Source organism: Pezoporus flaviventris, unplaced genomic scaffold (genome assembly GCF_033815535.1).
Source record: "Pezoporus flaviventris isolate CSIRO_AGI_PZ_B2104156 unplaced genomic scaffold, CSIRO_AGI_Pfla_v1 ptg000223l, whole genome shotgun sequence".
NCBI lineage: Eukaryota > Metazoa > Chordata > Aves > Psittaciformes > Psittacidae > Pezoporus > Pezoporus flaviventris.
Window position 1 is genome coordinate 289,037 of NW_026892771.1, and position 19,505 is coordinate 308,541.

Here is a 19,505-nt window from a genome sequence, read left to right on the forward strand (position 1 = left end):
CTCACCTCTAACACGAGACCTCTATGACCACAGCAACTCTGTAGTGAACCTTAACGCTACAGTCTGGATAGAAATGGAACCAGGAGGTGCCATGCAAGAAAGGAGATTGTTCCATAAGCACCTGTACTGTCATTTTAGATACTACATGGCATTATTGAAGACCCTAACACTCACCTATTTCTACTCAATCCTGCTCAACCTTCTGAGTTTCAGTATCTAAGGGGGGAAGAGGACTCCAGGAATCCCTGGCTTTTGGGCATGAACCTCATCGTTAATCTTCACTTAACAAAACACTTGTCAGAACGACCTATCTTCTGCCTTAAGTTTGCTTTAACGGGTACCATTTACCCTGAGTGACAGCACTATTTCTGCTGGTCATAACTGTTGTCCCCAGCTGGGACAACTTGGACAAATTATATGCACACTGAGCAATTGCAGGATGCCATGGGAGCACTGTTACCTTTGTAAAGAGCCCCCAGATGTCTGTTTTACTGTGTAAACCCAAAACTATATAACTACTTTGGTCAATTCTGCAGTGTCTGTTACTTACATGAGGTTGCTACATGGGCAGAGAGGATGTTTAGGGGCCCAAAGGGGAGAAAACCATTGTACTCATCTGTGCACAGTACTACCTAAAGAGTTTCTGTTGTGCTACTTACTGAGAGAAACATTACCCCCTGGATTTATGTTTTTCCCTTGCAGATCTCAAAGCTGATGACACTTTTGAAAGAGGAAAATACAAAATCCCTCTTTGCAGTGAGCCATCCACCTGCAGCTCCCACCAAGTCACCCTGGGAACTCCAAGACATGCTGTGCTTCAGCCAATCTACTCAAGGTCACCCATGAAGATCTGTTTTAAGATCTATGCTCTTTACCACGCTGTCTTTCATTATCTGTGTGTACTCAGGTGCTATGAAAGATGGGTAAAGATCAGCAAATCCTCTCCCAAGGAAAATATTTTCTACAGCAGTTATTGTAAAACAGAGCGAAGGCAAACATCAGCAGAAGCTCACTGCAAAGCAGAGACCCATCTTTTGGAGGACTGCGGTAGGAAAAAGGGACTCAACAACTCAAGGCTGGCTTAGAGTGCATGGGGGGCGTGAGCTCCAAAGTAACCTACTGCTTAAAGCTACCAAGTGGCTCTGCAGGCCTCACGTGGTGTTACCGGCCAACTGGTGTGGAGATAAACAAGAGAGTGTGCTTTGGGGCTGCACTGGGGCCGGGAGCACACTTTCACTCCTTCCGATCCAATGGCACGGCTGGCCAAAGGGAGCCCGAGTCCTGCTGGCACCGACCCAGCTGCTATTGTGGAAAGGCCACCATCACTGGGCAGGAAAAGGAAGTCGGCACTAAATCAGTGTATATCAAAGGAAGTGAGTGGAAAAAACACAAGTGCTGCCAGAATTCTGAGCAGCTTTTTGCCTTTTTTTTTATGTTTTAAACTAAAAGTTATCTTTACTTCCAACCCTCTGCCTTGGCGACTGCAGGCTTGAGGCCCATCCGCTTCAGAAGACAGGCACTACAGATACATCTGCTTGCAGACAACTGCTGTTGACTTCTGTTGTGGTAGCAAATAGGAAAAGTCTCCATGCCTGAAAGACTACAAAACAGGAGCACAATCCTCTTCCCAATCAAAGATAGGGAAAGAGAAGGAAGACTGAGCTACTGCGGAATTACTATCAGACCTCTGACAGAACTGGAGCTCTTAATAACGTAAGAGCCTGGTACTTTGACGTGTTCAGCAAAGAAAACCAATGCTTACTTGATTGGTGAATGACAGGGTAATAATCAGGAATCATCCATAAGCTGGGATAAGAGGAAAGAGTCTGTACAACTAGAATACAGAAGGGGCCCCTTATTACTATACAGTTTACCCATGACAGACACTCGGTACAGTCTGTTAGCTTTGGCATCATTATTTGGATACTTCAGAATGCCAATAAAGGAGATTTTTTTTCTTTTTGTTAATAGAATATTTCTGGCACTGAATTTGTCTGTGCAAAAAGAAACGTGGTGTTCAGACACATTTCCAGTGCGTGGATACTCTGCCTTCTTCACAGGATCAAGGAATGTTGCTCCTTCCACGATTAACTTCCAACTAGAAAGGATGGGGAAACTCTTTTTGTCCCAGTTTCAGTCACGTACTTCACAAGCTTTCAGTACTTTGTCTGTTTGCTACTTCATAAAAGCAAACTGCACAGCAGACTCTAGGCAGGATACAAGCAGGTTTGCTGGAACTAATGGTCTAGTTCTGCAGTCCTTCCCTAGTGAACTTACTCTCCCAATTACTTTTGTGTGGATCTGCCTCCAGTTTAGACCCCCCAGTATGGAGATCGTCCATCCTAGCTGAACTGGATTTATTACTTGTCATTAAGACTGCACTGCATTGTTTCAAGGCTGTTCTGAGCAGCCTTCAACCATGGATTTGAATAGGACTGTAGAGTTACCCGGGAGGTTGTAACACAAACTGGGACAACTTGGACAAATCCAGAGAGATGGAAGGCATAAAAATCAGAGGAGTCTTACATGGACCCTTCCACTGACCACTAAGCCATCAGAAACACAAAGGAAATGAGACAAAGGTACAGCTTACTCTCACTTTTCTCATTACCTTTTGTGCACCTATGGTATGAGCCTTGTGCTCTACTCATCTGGTAATGATGAGAATGCAGGGATAGGGAATGCAGTACGTTGGACATGCAGTGGCAATTCCTGTGCTGCTGCTAAAATGCTTCATTACAGGAGAGAGGAGAGATTCCAAAACCCAACATAAAAACAAACCCCAAATCAAATCTAGGTTTCACAAACTGCCATTGCCAACCTAAATAAGAAGCTTAATGGACTTGCATAAGCTTACCAAATGTCTAACCTCAATGAATCTGGCTTTAGGACACCCCCTTTAGCAGCTCCTCAGCTGTTCAACAACTTAGTAAGGAACTTTGAAACATTCTACTGTAAACGTATTAAGAGCTTTTGAAACTGAACTGCTTTGTCCTGGAATAACCTTTCAGTTTCTCATGGCTTTCCTAAATGCTATTCCATAAATCCTTGTACCCAAAAGGCATGCTTCACAAAAGAAAAGTGGCAGAAATACTCACTGACAGACAGATGCCTACTTCTGGGTTCTGGCTGCTGATAGGGTGTGCTCACATCCCCCACAGACTGGGAAGTTTTAATCCTGACTTGTTTGGGCAGTCCAGAATGGGGCGAAGAACTGGTCTGTTGGGTAAAAGAAAATGAAATGAGCCCCAGGAGCAGTCTGGCCACAGTTTCAAAACCCTCATTCTGTTTAGCAGCAGGAAAGTAGCTGAGAAACAGTTCCAGAACCTGAAATCCTATTAACTTCCCAGAACACAAATAAAAAAGGCAGCAATAGAGCAAGCTTTACAGTTCTGTAAGACAGGAGCAAAACAACTAGAGCCTCAAATCCAATGCAGGACTGACAAGCCTCCATGTTTGTCTTCCACCTGTGAAACCAAGAAGGGGTTCCTAACACCCCAGAGAACAGAACATGGAAGAACCATCAGTTTCTATCAGCCACCTTGGCCAGCAGAGGTAAGTTCTGAACCCTGCACACTTTCAGAAGCAGTCAGACACCAACCTGACTCCCCACAACCTTTAAAGTGAACTGACAATTCAGATGCTCTCAGTGAAAAGAAACTGTAGAGAGTTTAAGAGCAGAACAAGTTTGGAGACGCCAAGATGAATGCTGCCTGTGCTGGTTTTAGTCAGCCTTCCCTAGACATAACATCATTAAGGATGGTTTTTTCCATGGTGCCTTCAGCTCCTTCAAAGCAGAAAAAGGAATGAAAGGAGACATGTTAAAGGAGCTCTCCTTGATTTGTTTCAGAAGACAGAAGGGGTAACTCCAGCATGCTTGGTAGGGAGAGGAACTGCAGGATGGGTTTGCAATTGATGGCAGTAAGATGCTGCCCAAGAAGTGTTGCCTTCCTTGTGCCACAAGTAACCGCAAAGCATTTACAGACTCCAAAGGATGCTCACTTGGAACTATTGAGGCTGCAGCTTCAGGCAGGCAACACCTCTGTGTGATACAGGGAGATACAGGGAACAGCAGCTCTTAACAGAGGACTGACCAGGACACCAGCTTCTCCTGGCACAGGGTAAGGAGGGAGCCTGATTTAAATGACAAACTCTACCATGAATAGATTCATGGGAGTTGAATAAAGGGTGCAGAGGGGCCACCACTCATGTGGACAGGCTGACTGTAGTACTGTTAACCAGCTCTTCCCATTAGAGAAAAGAAAGAAAGGACCAACAGAAGCGGGTTGCTTGATAAAAGCAAGCCCAAGTGAGCCACAGAAACAGGTACAAGGCAGATGAATATAAATGCTATTCACCAACACAGGCTCTCAGTACCTGGCACACAGCTGCTGCTGTAGAGTTCATTTGGTTTAGATACTATTTGTGCCAAAGTCGTGGCATTACCTTTCCATCCCCAGCACAAAAAAGAGCACAACCAAAACAAAATCTGCATCCTGTACTGCAGGAAAAATAATGCTTCCCGCTCCCTCAGTGGGATGAGATCATGCAGCCAAGAAACCTCCTTCAGACTTATGGGCTTTTGCTTTATCACATGTAGGACTCTCCTGTCAAGAGCTGCAGAGGAAGCTGGAGGAGAAGGGGGAAACAGCGGCACTTACTGAAGACTTTGCTGTTTGTTTCTGCTTTCAGCAAAAGAGGAAAAAACAGCTAATAAAAGGACAGCACCACAGTGCTGGCTCCTGGCTGGTGCAGGGATGAGATTTACTGAGTGGCTTATGGAAAGCTGAGATATTATCGTTTAGCATCTGGTTTGCAGTCTGAAGACACTGACATTAAAAGAGGGCTGTAAAAGAGGGCTGTTTCACTGTGCTATAGCAAAAGTCGAGGCCACCTTTTACAGACAGTTTCCTGACAACACAGGACAAAGTCTGACTATGCTAGGTCAGACCAAAGGCCTTCTTGCCAAGTATTGTCTTCAGAACAGCCAGAAACAAATGTTAAGGGAAAGGGCATAGGACAAGGAACATCATCATCCCTCCTACACCTTTCCAGCTTTTGGCATCCAGTCATCTGGGAAAGGGCTGTTAACACTCCTGAAGGTCTTTGTATTTCTGTTAACATGGACTATCAAATAGTGAGAAGTATATTTCAGTTCTCCTGACAGTTCCAAGGATTACAGGTGCAGAACTTGAACAGGGATGAACACTCAACATGAACAAGCTGCTATTAACAGAGCTTTCAAGTCTCTTCAAGAGAATTTGGCAATTTGCAGCTAAGACATCCAAGCTCTCAAGGTCTTTGGTTCAAAAAGCTGTATGACCTTAACTGAAAACCAGGCACTGGCTGAGTGAACAAAGTTCTGCAGGAACAGATCAGGAATAAAGGAAAGTTCAGACTCTTTTTGCCCTCTTCCGCTTGTGGTTCAGTTCACTGTTTAAAACAAGCACCTTTGGGAGCTTGACTTGTAGTCTTATTTCTCATGTCATGATCTCTTCTGCTGAAAAGAACAAACTTCATTGACACTCACTGCCACAGTCACCTGTGGTATCAGAAAGTGAACTGAGACACAATCAAATTCATCTTCAGTGTGAATACCCCATTATTAGCTAAAAGCAACTTAGTTTCTAGGGAGTAAGGCTGGATTTAAGGCTACAGAACTGAAAAAGCACTGGGAGCTGCCCTCAGGCTTCTCACTCAGGAACAAAGTGCTAATAGCTTGTCTGCAAGGACAACCTGTGCCTTCTGAAAGGCAAGATAATTACATACACTTCCAACACTGTCCTATTAATCAAAAGTAGAATAAGTTATCTGCAGAGCAAACTGATGAAGTGTTTTCTGAATGCAGTTACAGGTTGCTACCATCAAGTTTCAGAGACTTAAAGGTAAGAAAACCCCCTTCATTTTGCTGCAGCCACAGAAGTTGTTACCTACATGGTTTCTGTCTGGAGACAGTAATAATATTCTAAGGCTTTTCACATTAGAGCTTCGGTCTAAGAGATCTACTGCTTTATCCAGGTCATCTTGGTTTTTCAAAGGAATAGAGAGCTGCAAAATAAAGAACAAGGAAAAAATTAGAAAAGACAGGAAAAATAAACGTACAACAGGTATTTAAATAAACATTGGGAAAAAATCAGAGTATAAGATAGCATTCTGATGGCTCAATTATTCCATTACAATGAAAGGTCTTCATGTCCTTTTCAACAAGGTTTTTTACTCCATGCCAAAGAAATGGCTGACCCATTCCTTAGAGGAATTGACCATCCACATTAATAGTAACTGCTACCTGAGTTTACTGTCTGCAAAGAACAAGCAAGAGAACATTGTCTCCCAATACTTACAAATCCAGACCTACAGATCAAATGAGAACTGGGTTTCAGAGACTGACTGGTGTGAAGAAGACTTTTAAAGAAGGATTTAAAACTTATCACACCCCATGGAATTATTCTCAGACACCCTCTATTGTATTTTACAGCACACTCACATCTTGCAATGTGAATGTTGTTAACGCCGAAGAACCCCTTTCCTTTTTGTCCAGCTCCTACTGGTGAATGGGGTTTTGCATCTTTCTCAGTGGGAGAGCACCACCACAACAATAAGAAACAAGGAAAAGCCTGGGTGTCCAGAGAGAAAGCCAACAAAACGCATTAGATGATTAACATGGACAACCCAGCTCCTCAAAGACAAATGCTATTCCCCATGGCACTTTCTTTTCTCAGTGACAGTGCCCCCCCCCCCCCCTTCATCTCATACCGAGAAAGTCCCCTGCTCTCTAACACCCCTTGTTCCTCTGATAGCTGGGCAATAAGCAGCAAGAGTTGTAGCCAGCAGGAGGCAAGTGTGTTACAAAAGGCTGGCCAGTAGTCAAGCACCACAAAATACTGCCTCTGCTATTGGGCAGCTGAAGAAATGACTCTGGGACTGCCTGCAGTCCTCAGACTGTATCTATATTGGCCTGCAATAGTTGCTTTCAGCAGTCAAAATACTTCAAATACCTTGGTTTTACTTCCCACAGAGAGTCTCCCAAGAAATACAGTAGAAAGAAGCAAAATGATGATGCTCATATAACACACACATCAGTGTGATGTGCTGTCAGTATCAGCAGGTTTCCCTCCAGAGCACTGCTTCCATTATGGTTGGTATTAGAGGGAAGAACTGAAAGTTAAATTTAAGGCTAAAGAATTTGGGATGGGAAAAGGAGGTGTCATCCAGAGAGGGTGATACACGCTCTGAACACTGATACCAACACTCTGTACCTCATTGTTCATGTAGTGGAGGTCCAGTGGCTGCCCAAAGGCTGTCTTCACTTTCTGCTGCACGTCTTCGTAGCGCACGGGACGGACAAATGGGATAATTCTGGAATGAAAGAGATATTCCTGACATTGCAATCAAATTAAGATGGCAGAGCCATGAAAGACACATTTAAGTGATCTCCTTCCATCCTCAAGCGGGTACTGACCCTTTCTAATTTGAGTTACTAAGCATCATTCTGACAGGGAATTCTTGAGCTCTGGCCCATTTCCAAGGGGGTTGTCAAAATGCAATATTCAAGGGAAGGTATCAAATAGAGTGAATGCCTTTATCCCTGGATAGAAAAGGATCTACGAACAAATGTCTTTTACATAACATGATACGGATCTCCTATGAACTTTGGCTTAAAGAGTACTGCCTCAGGCACAAACACAAATACATTCAATGAGAGCTGAATTCCAAGTTGCAGAAGGCCCAAAAGAACAAACCAAGTGTTTGCTTTAAGCAGTGCAGCACCCAAACTCAAAAGGTGCTCCCTAAAACGCTCCAAGATGGGTCCCAGTTGGAAGGTTTCAACAGTTAGTCCTGAACTCCCGAGGGAAGCATCAGCAGGAGGATGCAAAGGAATCTGAACCCCCCCTTTCCCAAGGTGGTCTGGTTTTATTACTGTTTCGCCAGGTGTCAAATATCCTGGGTCAAGACTGGAGGATCCAAACGTGAACTACACTTGACAACCCACTCTTGTAACAAACCAAGGACATCTACTGCTCAGAAACCCAGTTTTCACCTCTCTGCTGCACAAGGCCAGATGGTTGCTTGTTCTTGCCTTCGGGCTCCTGCAACCAGACTTCTCACCATCTGCTTCCATGGGCCACGAGGCCACACTGCGTCTCCACTATGGGCAGCTTGAACAAACAGCTCCAGGACATAGCTGACAGCCCCTATCCTTCTGCAAGCTATTAGAAAACATTGATAGCTGCTTACCTCTCAGCTGCAACTCACATCATACCATGGAATGGTTGGGGCTGAAGGGAGCTTAAAGCTCATCCAGCTCCAACCCCTGCCACAGGCAGGGACACCTTCCACTGGAGCAGCTTGCTCCAAGCCCCTGTGTCCAACCTGGCCTTGAACACTGCCAGGGATGGGGCAGCCACAGCTTCTCTGGGTTCTCCTTGAACCTGAAAGAACTCTGCTTTGGCATAGCTGAAGTCCTGCCACAAAAAGCTTTATTATTAGCACTGCTCAACTATTTTACCATCAGGCATATACAGGAAGACCTGAATGGACCACAGAAACTCAAGACCCATCTCACTCCCAAGGGCAACTCTCGGAGCTCAGTGAAACCCCAAATCACCTTTGGGGAAGCTCACACGAGTTCATGCTTTGGATAGAAGGCTCAGTTGCCAAGATGTCCATCAGCCTGCTTTGCCAGCACTGGGTAACCTTTCCCGATGTGCAGCTTTTGTTTTAAATAGCTCCAGTGTTCACTGGCTTCCCCAGCCCCTTCCCAGGAAGGGCTCATTGTGCTCTCAGACCTGCAACATTTAGCTCTTTAGAAAGAATTGTCCTTGTTAAAAAGCAGCCCACAATAACATTTCCAACATATTACCACGAAACCCATCCATGAAATTACACTGCTCTGGCCCCATACAAACGTAATTTAGCTCTCAGTTGAACTGAAGGCCCTTATAAAGGCTTCCATTCTACACTCAATGCATTCAAAAGCAGTGCTGTTCTCAGGTGCCACAAACTCTATTAGTTTAAAAACCCTCTGTGCACTCTTCTAACGCAAAATCATGGACTGCAGGGTTTAAGGAGCCCATTCCTGCCTGACCACCTTAAATATTTGTGGTTAGATCTGGCAGCTCCTCTGAAACCAAGCACACACACTTACATTCTCAGTGCAAGCTCGCTGTCTGTAACTGCATACCACTTTGGGAATGGGGAATTCAGGCGAGGGTCACTGCATAATTAGACTAGAACACAATCAACCTTTTCATTTTAATGTTACTTCAGAAAAAAGCCCACCCTTTCTTTTCCCTCTGTGCCACCTGAAAAGCACTCAGGCAGAAGAAAGGCAAGATGACAGCACTGCGGTGACAAGATTTTGCTTCCGAGTTCCCTTGCCCTAACGTGGTAGCACAAGAACTTGTGACACATAACACAGTGCTCTGCTGTAGTCATGGAACCATAGAATGGTTTGGGTTGGAAAGGACCTTAAGATCATCCAGTTCCAACCATCCAACCTGGCTTTGAAAGCTGCCAGGGATGGAGCATTCACAACTTCCTGGGGCAACCCATTCCAGTGCCTCACCACCCTTCTTCCTTATATACAACCTGAACTTCCCCTGTTTCAGTCTGACTATCACCCCTTGTCCTACCACTCCAGTCCCTGATGAAGAGTCCCTCTCCAGCATCCTTGTAGCCCCCTTCAGACACTGGAAGCTGCTCTGAGGTCTCCATGCAGCTTCATTTCTTCAGGCTGAACAGCCCCAATGTTCTCAGCCTATCTTCATATGGGAGGTGCTCCAAGCCCCTGATCATCCTCGTGGACTCCTCTGGCCTTGCTCCAACAGCTCCATGTCCTTCTTATGCTGAGGACACCAGAACTGCACACAGTGCTGCAAGTGGAGTCTCACCAGAGCAGAGCAGAGGGGCAGAATCCCCTCCCTCGACCTGCTGGTCACGCTCCTTTTGATGCAGCCCAGGACATGGTTGGTTTCTGGGCTCAAGCACACACTGAAGCTGGCTCATGTTCAATTTCTCATCAACCAACACCCCCAAGTCCTTCTCTGCAGGGCACACAATGCCTTTGATACAGGAGAGTGCTGACAAGATCTGGCTGACAAAGGTGGCTGCACCTTCCAGCTATGATTGCTTTGAAAACTTCTCCTTGAGCCCCAAAAACCAAGGTTTTTTTCTGGAGACAGAATTCACCACTTGAGACTTTGGTGACTGAAGCAGTTCAATGATAGAGGAAAACTTTACAACTTATTCTCACTGCCTGCTTTGCCAACTACCTATATTTGACAAAGAAGGATACCTGAGGAGGAGCTTAAGCAGCTCAGTGAGCTTTGATAGCAATGGGCTATAAGAATCATTACATACAACTTGCACTGTTGTACTGTCAGCATTAAATTGGCATTTATTGTGCAGTGCGACCTACTTCAATGTTGAAAGTAGTATCTGGGATGGGAGAAACCAAACGATTCCCATAGGATGTCTGTGAAGAGCAGCACATAAGAAGAAATAATCTTCCCTTGGTGTATGTGTTGCTCAGCCACAGCAGGACAGTGATAGTGAGAGGTCATCAGGAAGTGAGAAACTAGAAAAGAATGCCACTAATTTGATCAATTTCATTTGGTTTTAATTAAATGAAACCGAAAGAGAACATATCTGAAATAAGGCTATCAGCTTTTTAATGTTACTGCAATTCACAAATAGCTCTTGTGGAAATAAATCAAAGCATTGTGTGACACACCAAATTGTGTATGGCCTGTTTGCTATTGCCTTTAGTGTGTGTTTTCCATGTAGGAACAAGGAAAATGAAGCCAAAACCAGACTGAACCTAAATTATTGATGACTAAATTATTCCACAAGGCAAAGGATCAGAGTAGTGAAGACAGACTTACCGTCTTTCCCCATTGTGTTCAAACTTGATCCTTACATCGTTCTGCAGGAGAAAGAACAAAAGGTTAGTTCACAATGCGCACATAATAGCACCCAAATGGATCAGAATATGATCTTAATGCCAGGACACAAAGCAGGTCAATTTGTGATCGCTGTTGGCATCACCTCCTCAAAAGGCTAACCAAGACACAACAAGTCTGATAACTCTCTCCATGGAAGCAGACTGTGGACAAGTGGCTGACGACATGAGGAACAGAGAAATTACCAAAGGAGAAAGAGAAAGAAAGGAGTAAAAGAGAAAGAGAAAAAAAGGAGTAAAATCAGCGTGGAGAAGGCTCCTTAGGGGAAGCCCTTAGAGCAGCTCCCATTGCCTAAAAGGGCTGGCACCAGGGACTGCAGTGACAGGACAAGGGTGAATGAGTTTAGACTTAAACAGGGTAAAAATCAGGTTGGATATAAGGAAGAAGCTCTTCCCTGTGAGGATGCTGAGGCGCTGGCACAGGGTGCCCAGAGAAGCTGTGGCAAATGCCCCATCCCTGGCAGTGCTCAAGGCCAGGTTGGACACAGGGGCTTGGAGCAAGCTGCTCTAGTGGAAGGTGTCCCTGCCCGTGGCAGGGGTTGGAACTGGATGAGCTTTAAGTTCCCTTCCAACCCAAACCATTCCATGATTCTATGCTAAAACTAAGCTGTAATTTGAATTAAACACAGGAACTATAGGGAAACCTAATCTATCTTTTATACTGCATGGCAAAAATCAGAGCTAGCTTCCAACTGTGTATTCACCCAAACTGAAGCCAATTTTCTTTGTGCATTCTCAAAGCAACCATGTTTTCTTCTATGGGAAAAAAGAGAGAGATCCAGGGAACGTGTTGCATTCTTTATTCTTAAAACATAGATTAAATCTCTGCTTTTGCAGAAACGCAGCCCCCAAAACTCCAAACTCTGAAGTTACAAAGAAGTTAACTATTAAAGTGCAAAGGGGTCATCATCCATATCTGGCAGCTGGCTATAAGCACTGACCATGCAACCTGTGCACTTCACTCCAAAGATGCTCCGTGGCACGGAAGAGCCAACGCTCTGAACTGTCAACTCTGGAGATCAAAGTTCAAATCCCAATTTAGGTCACAAAGATAAAAATAAAAGGGCAAAAAAGCTGCTCTGATATGACTCCATCATTCCTGCTGCACAATTTATGTGATTGGAATAGATTAAGCCATCTGTGAAAGCCTCAGACAATAGGCAATCATACATCGAGGAACTTCAAAAAAATGGGGCCAGGAAATGCTCTTTAGCTGGAGGAAGTATCTGGCAGGCCCAGTGGTCAAGAATGCAGTTCAAAGGGACCCATGCAATCACCATGAGTACACGGTATTCCTGCAGCAGCACCCTGGCTACAGAACTGAGCACGAGAAATGAGCTTCCCCATTAAAGCTACACTCATCTGCAGGAGAGGTACACAGAGGTTTAGCAAAGACTTCTCCAACGTGGGAAGAGAAAGAGAGCTGCTTTTAACTGAATAGTAAAGATAAAAATGCAACAGACAGCATAGGAATAAAGAACTCTAAAAGATGCCCACCAGCCAGCTACTGGTGGAACAGCTGTTTCTTGCACATAAAGGATGGAGGAATGAACCCTTTATACTCAGATTTGCAGGAAATCAAGGCTCTTTGGAAACCTTTCTTCAACCCAAGGTACCTAAGGAAACTGAAATACCTTTTTCAACTCCACTGCATGCTTTCAGCACTGTAATTTGTAACAAAGGGAAGGCGGGGGGGGGGTGGAATATGGCATCTCTCTCCCTGTGCTTCTTCCAAAAGGATCAGATGTTGGCCATTCGGGTCTAAGAAAAGGTGTTCAAAGTGATCTTGGCTCTTACATTTCAGAAGGAACTTGCAGGAGTTAAGCATCAAGTGCTTTTGGTGTCCTTTGAAAGCAATGAACCTACCACCTGTATAAGCCATTTTTTAAAGCAACTCACATAAACTAACCTAAGAGATGAGTAAAAAAGCAAACCCAAGTTTAGTACTTTGGCACTGCAGTTCTGTGCTGCTGCATCATAGCTAATGATCACAGATTCTGATTGAAGACATCACTGAATTTATGTTTCAAAGTGATTTGGAAAGGATTTTGTACTCCTCCATCTATGGATTTGTCCTGCACATTCAAGGAAATCCCAGCTCCCAGCTGAACACGGAGATTACGAGCAGACAAAGCATAAGGAAGAGACAGACATGAACTCTAAAGCCTGCTCCAAAAACCTTAAGCCTGTAATACGAATAAACCTGGAAAGAGTTACTTTACTGATATAGGCAACTTCTCCCGTTAAGTAATGTCAGTCTAACTGCCAGGAACTTGATTTAACTCAGGCAGTAAGGGACAAACAAGTCTTGACTGAAATTGTTGCTTTTGCATTGAAGTGTTTCACTCAGATGGCACGCAGCATATACTGACAGAGCAATACTATTCTGTCCTTTCTTGCTACCAGAAAGCCAATGCAATAGTTTTCTCTACAAAAAGAGTCTCTAGCAATGTTGAATGAACTTAGAGAGACTGATCCTGCACTTACTACCTTGGAAAAAGTATTTCTTTTGGAAAAATGGATTTCACATCCCCATACCCAGATAAATGAGTTTCATTCCTGTCCTCATGTGACATATGATGGGTAACTCCAGAGAATCTTCCCCATTAAAGACACTGCCTCTATTTATCCACCTGCAAATAGCTGTTTCCTTTTTCACTCCAGGTTTAGTACAGTTCCACTAGAGCCAGTCCTTTTGGACAATCCTTTCCACTGTTCTTCCTGGCTCAACTTCAGTTGAATGACCTTTTATCAGGATCTTCATTCTGTATTCACATGCAGCCCGAGTCATGTGAAGATGAGACCAGCATTAGTTCATTATCCAACTGACTGCTTTCTGCAGCTTTAACCTGCAGTGAGTTCCTTTTGCATCAGAAATGGAAATCCTGAATAGGAAATCCTTGATTCCTTTTCATCATGAAGCTTTTCAATTCCCTGCTTTGACTTGAAGTATCACTTTCACTATAATGAAAAGTGCATCATACTGCTACATCATGGCAGAATGAGGAAAGAAAAGCTTTCCTGACCTTCTACACCTGCTTAAATGAATTCCATAAAGGTCACTGCACACAACTTCCAAACATGCTCCTCAAAATTGCTAATATTGAAGTGGAAACCAGTTTTCTTACCGGGATTTTCTTTTCTTCCACTGCAGAGGCACACTGGGTGGTGATTGCAGGGCTGCCCAGGACGGGGGGACTGCTGGCATTGTGTTTCTTCTTTAATAGAAGACATTAAAAACAAAATGGCAAATATGATCATGAAACCAGAAAACCACTTGGAAAACCTTTTAGCTAATTTCCACAGACCGAACCCCATCAAAAACATGGGTGGGGGTGAAAGGCAGAATATAAAGTAAAGAGCTACCAAGTTGGCAACACGGCCAGAGCAAGAACAGGGAGCTAACCCACTTGTGATGCCCTGGCTGGCAAAATCCACAACAGACCACAGGCAACAGACCCACTCTTAAACTACTATGTCCCTTCCACCTCCATGTAATGATTCCGAGGACTCACCAAATGGCTTCTTACCTGTTTGTTGGAGTGAGCAGTGTCTTTGTTCTTCATGGTATCATATCCAGTCAGTCTGTGCCGTCGGCTCATCTGGAGTGCTACCAGGTCCTTCATGATGGATTTCAAGGCCTCTTGTTCATCTGTGATGCACATGAATTTTATTAGTAAGTAAATATCAACTATAACACATCTGCACTTGTTTTCTGCTGGCTCATAGAAAGACAATCCTTTTTCAGATACAAATACACTCAAATTCATGTAATTTCATTCAAAGCCCAAACTTAACCTCATATCATGAAGTAGTAAACAGACAGATGACATTTAAGTCACCTGTCCAATGTCACAAAAGGATATGGTCATAGTTAAGGGTTAGAATAAATCTTCCCAACCCCTAGTTCTGTTCTGACAGCTTCACAACCAGCAGCACAACTTGGACAGATGTGTTAGATCATCAGAGGGCATTTCAGAAGAGCAAACTGATGTGCTCCTGCCAAGGAAAACCTGGGAAGAATCTGTTCTTTCTAATTTTATACCCTGTTAACTCAGAATTCTTGCTTCCTAATGGAACAAACCACAGCCAGGAGAGAGGAAAATGAGAATCTGGACAAAGTCACCTTCGAATATCCCTGAACACAAACCCACTTGCATTGGTTTCCCCAGTGCATTCCTCTCTGACCCCAAAACAAGCCAATGGAACAGAGCTCAGACCATTTCATAAGACTTCAAGACCTACTGAACAGACCCAAACTGCAGAGCATTACGAACACTGTCTGCTGGCAGGGCAGCGGGTTCAGTTCAAGGCTTCTTGCAAAGGCAGGACAACAAAAACCACACACTAAGATTTTTCTTAGGCATCCTATTAACTGCAAATGACTCTCCAAAGCTCAGATTCCTGATGTAACCAATTTAAAGTGTTCTACCAGGTGTCTAAAAGCTACTGAAAAGAATCTTTTGGTTTTGCAACCACAACAATCCTAAATTCCTCCACACTGCAAAAGGTAGAAGACGTTGACACATGAGGTTTGGATCAGAATACGAGTGATACAGTGAACTACCAGCGTAACACAGCACATCTGCTACAATCGCTCAGGACCTGCTGCTGGCACACACATAGAATCCCAGACTGGTTTGGGTTGAAGGGACCTTAAAGCTCATTCACTTCCAACCCCCTGCCACAGGCAGGGACACCTTCCCCTAGAGCAGCTTGCTCCAAGCCCCTGTGTCCAACCTGGCCTTGAACACTGACAGGGATGGGGCAGCCACAGCTTCTCTGGGCACCCTGTGCCAGCGCCTCAGCACCCTCACAGGGAAGAGCTTCTGCCTAAGAGCTCATCTCAGTCTCCCCTCGGGCAGGTTAAAGCCATTCCCCTTGGCCTGTCCCTACAGGCCCTTGTCCCAAGCCCCTCTCCAGGTTTCCTGCAGCCCCTTCAGGCACTGGAGCTGCTCTGAGGTCTCCCCTTCAGGAGCCTTCTCTTGTCCAGGCTGCCCCAGCCCAGCTCTCTCAGCCTGGCTCCAGAGCAGAGCTGCTCCAGCCCTCACAGCATCTCCATGGCCTCCTCTGGACTCATTCCAATGGCTCCATGTCCCTCCTGTGCTGCTGCCCCAGAGCTAGACACAGTGCTCACTGGACTCCTGGGCTTGTGCCTCACATACCAAGCCTCAACAGGTTTCAGGGATAAAGCATTCTTTCCTTACATCCAGTTAAATTATTCCTGATACTGAAGCATAATTTAGGCATGAAATTGGAAGCAGTGACTAGATCAGCTCCGAGTATGCCCAGAAGAATAATTGGGAATGAACGCTCCCAAAATTTAGGAGCAAAAAGGGGGGAACATGCACCTATTTGTAAGGGGGCATCATCTAAACCTTCAGTCAGAACTGAAACTCACACCTGATAGCTTCTGCCCAGAGGTTCTACTTTAGCATCCTGAGAGTACCAAATACTAGAGCAGAGCTGCTTCCACTATGGACTTCACCACATGCTACCAGAAACATCATGCCCAGCCCAGATGACAGAGGGGAATGGAAAGAGTCTCCAATGCCTTTGCAGGTGTTAATTAGAGTAAAACTCTACAAAGAGGAAACTGAGCAGAGAAAATAAAGTTACTTCAAAAGATTAAGAAGCAAAATCAAAACCCACCAAAGCTCTGCTGTCCAAGACAAGCCAAAGGAGACAGTAAGTACATTGTGGCAGTGGGGAAGGGAGAGAGCTCCTTGGAATTCCAACAGCATGGAGAAGAAGCAAGGGGTCTAAGTAACACAACCAAAGCAAGAGGTTGCTGTTTGAAAAGCATGTCAGCCAAAGGAAATAATTGCTGGGACCTATTTCAGCACTAAGTAACCCCTTGTGGGAGGAAAATGGGAAAAAAAGGGTTGTGAATGAAGTGAAACTTCCAGGTAACCAACAGCACAACTTTCTTCTTTGTTTCCAACTTTCTATTGGAATGCTTAACATTTTACCTTGCTGGAGTGGTTCCGCCTGACTTACTCTTTAATCTGGTTTGGTATTAAGCATAGCTTTGGAGTCACCCAGCAGACAGAGACAAGAAACCATGGCCTGGCATATCCCTGGAGTGCCTACCACCCAAAACATGCTGTGAAGAGCTGGGATACAAGTTTTCCACTACAGTGCAGTTTGGGTTTGGCCAGATACCAGGAGGATGAAGAAGAGCTTGTCTTGGCAGAGTTCCTTTGGGCAAGAAGCAAAACAGCTCTGAAAGCAGTGTATAACTAAGCACTCCTGACAAGAAATCAAGTTAATCACAGAATATGGGTAAGAATTCACATCTAAACAGTACTGGAACATCACACAGGAATAAAGATCAGTGTTTGCAACGCAATGGTTGGCTACAGGCTCTGGATCCCAAAGCCTGGGTGCTCGCAGCCCAGAAAGCCAACCATGTCCTGGGCTGCATCATCTCCCTTCTGGCAGGTTCAAGCCATTCCCCTTGGCCTGTCCCTACAGGCCCTTGTCCCAAGCCCCTCTCCAGCTTTCCTGCAGCCCCTTTAGGCACTGGAGCTGCTCTGAGGTCTCCCCTTCAGGAGCCTTCTCTTCCCCAGGCTGATCCAGCCCAGCTCTCTCAGCCTGGCTCCAGAGCAGAGCTGCTCCAGCCCTCTGCGGCTTCCTCTTAGCATATTTATTATTATTTCTAATACACTAAGACATGAAACTCTTTAGGGCAGCACCTGGGGAGCATCTAAACCCTAGTCAGGGCACTGCCAGTTCTGCATCTCACCCCCTGTGAGCTCAGATTCCTCTGCAGACAAGTGCTGATGCTGAAACCTGACATGTGTCCATGCAAAGAGGCACTTACGGCACTGTCAGAGGCTGGTGGAACAGTTTCAGGTGAATTTGAGTCTTACGTGATTATATCTGTTATAACAGTCTTACACTGAGCTAACTGGCTCTCTGGCACCAAAACACACCTTCTGCAATTCAATCCTATGGTGGTGAGATAGGAAATTATGAAGCATTTAGCTTTTAAAAACATAAAAGAAAGGTCAAATATTGATCTGAGCTAGTGCAGGGAAAGAAAACACTTCCAGTTAGGACAGTGCTGGGATGGACTGAATGCTGAGAAGCACAAGCACTGTATTTCCATCAGAACAGAGGATTTCCATAGGATGCCTTTAAAGCAGCACGTGCAGCAGCATCCCATTAATCACACAATGCAAAAGCCCTCCCAGCTGAAACCCCAGCAACTCCTGCAGTGCACTGAGAACCCCTGTTTCCCTTGGTCTCCAGCAGGTCTGGGAAACACAGCTCTGCTTTGTGCGGGAGAGATGTTGTCCAGGAAATGCTTTTCATGTTTGAAAAGCTACACTCCAAGATCTTTATAACATCGATAAAAGGGAGCTGCTCCTCACAGAGAAAGCTGCTCCTCTGCATAGAGCTAATACCTGGTTTACACCAGGTCTGAGCAAGTTGGCATATCTGCTGTGGCAGAGATGGAAACAGCTCCGAAATCACGGAGTAAAAGCATCTTCACGTGGGTGAAAGCAGGAAGTCTGGGCACTCCTCTAATGCAGGATGCTTTTAGACAGCAGGATCATAGAAGACATAGAACCACAATGATCTGGGTTGGAAAGGGCATGATGCCACACTGGTTTAAATGAAAGACATGAACAAGTGTGTGCGTTCTCTCCTACCCTGACAGTGAAGCTGATGGTGCAGGCAATCAGCAGAGCTAGGGCCAATGAGGAAATTCCTCAAGAGAGGCACACAAACCGAGTCTACCTTAAAGCTCTGAAATAAAAGCCTTGGAAAAGGTTTCACTTGGGAGCGGCCAGTCTCAGTGGTCACGAAGCACTGTTCTGCTCCATCATTCGGAAATCACAAGTGAGCTGGTTTGTGGGCTTCAAAGAAAAAGCAGAGCTTCTACATCTTCTGTATTTGGGGCTCCTCTCCTCACCCCTAAACTAAACAGAAAGGCTGGGATTTAAGCTGCTCCTAACCTGGAGGCTGAGCCTTGCTTCCCGTGTCACTGCTGCTGTGAAGCCGGGAGCTGGGAGCTCAGCTCTGGGTGCATGTGAGAGCCAAGGGAAGGAAGTGACACAGGCAGGAAAAGAGAGCAGAGCGAGGGAACGACTCCGGGCCTGCCGCACAGCGAGCACCGCGCTCCCCTCCGCTGCCCAGAAATGGATTTCTTGGAATCAGAAGCAAGCGCCTGCGCTTTAAATGCTGCCAAAGGAGCTCTCTGTAGGGAAATAAACCTCAGTCACAACCCCTGCAGCAAAGGGACAGGGAACTGCTCCCAGCGACCCAGAGCTGCACCGAAGGAGTGATGACAAACTGCAATGGCAGGATCCCACTGCTGCCCATCCCGGGGGGCTTTCAGCCCAGCTGATGGAAAACAAGATGGGAGAGAAGCCAAGTGCAATCCAGCCTCTTATGCAGTATTATTCATTTATCTGATCACAATGCTTAATGAATTCAGACCTTTCCTAGCAGGAGTCATGTGCGTGCAGCTGGAAAACACTTCCATGGAAATCCAACCTCTTCCTTCTCAACTATTCTGAGCTTCTGTACCACC

General features: G+C 45.2%; 1 protein-coding gene and 1 long non-coding RNA gene across 5 annotated transcripts in view; one reads left to right on the forward strand and one right to left on the reverse strand.

Annotated features, from left to right (window-relative positions):
* The window catches only part of LOC133262769 (uncharacterized), a 294,205-nt gene that overhangs the window by 113,062 nt on the left and 161,638 nt on the right, over positions 1-19,505 (forward strand). The gene's annotated exons all lie outside the window — the stretch shown is intronic.
* The window catches only part of MAP3K3 (mitogen-activated protein kinase kinase kinase 3), a 37,736-nt gene that overhangs the window by 17,087 nt on the left and 1,144 nt on the right, over positions 1-19,505 (reverse strand). For 3 of the 4 annotated variants that reach the window (XR_009741400.1, XM_061442219.1, XM_061442217.1), the window contains exons 2-7: positions 14,491-14,612; positions 14,089-14,178; positions 10,884-10,924; positions 7,257-7,356; positions 5,935-6,048; positions 3,099-3,219 (exon numbers count right to left, since the gene is read on the reverse strand). Coding sequence is in view for 3 of the 4 variants with exons in the window: in XM_061442219.1 (XP_061298203.1) it covers positions 3,099-3,219; positions 5,935-6,048; positions 7,257-7,356; positions 10,884-10,924; positions 14,089-14,178; positions 14,491-14,612 (588 nt within the window). In the remaining variant the exon portion in view is untranslated. The remainder of the gene's footprint in view (positions 1-3,098; positions 3,220-5,934; positions 6,049-7,256; positions 7,357-10,883; positions 10,925-14,088; positions 14,179-14,490; positions 14,613-19,505) is intronic. The other variant, XM_061442218.1, reaches the window with a different exon arrangement.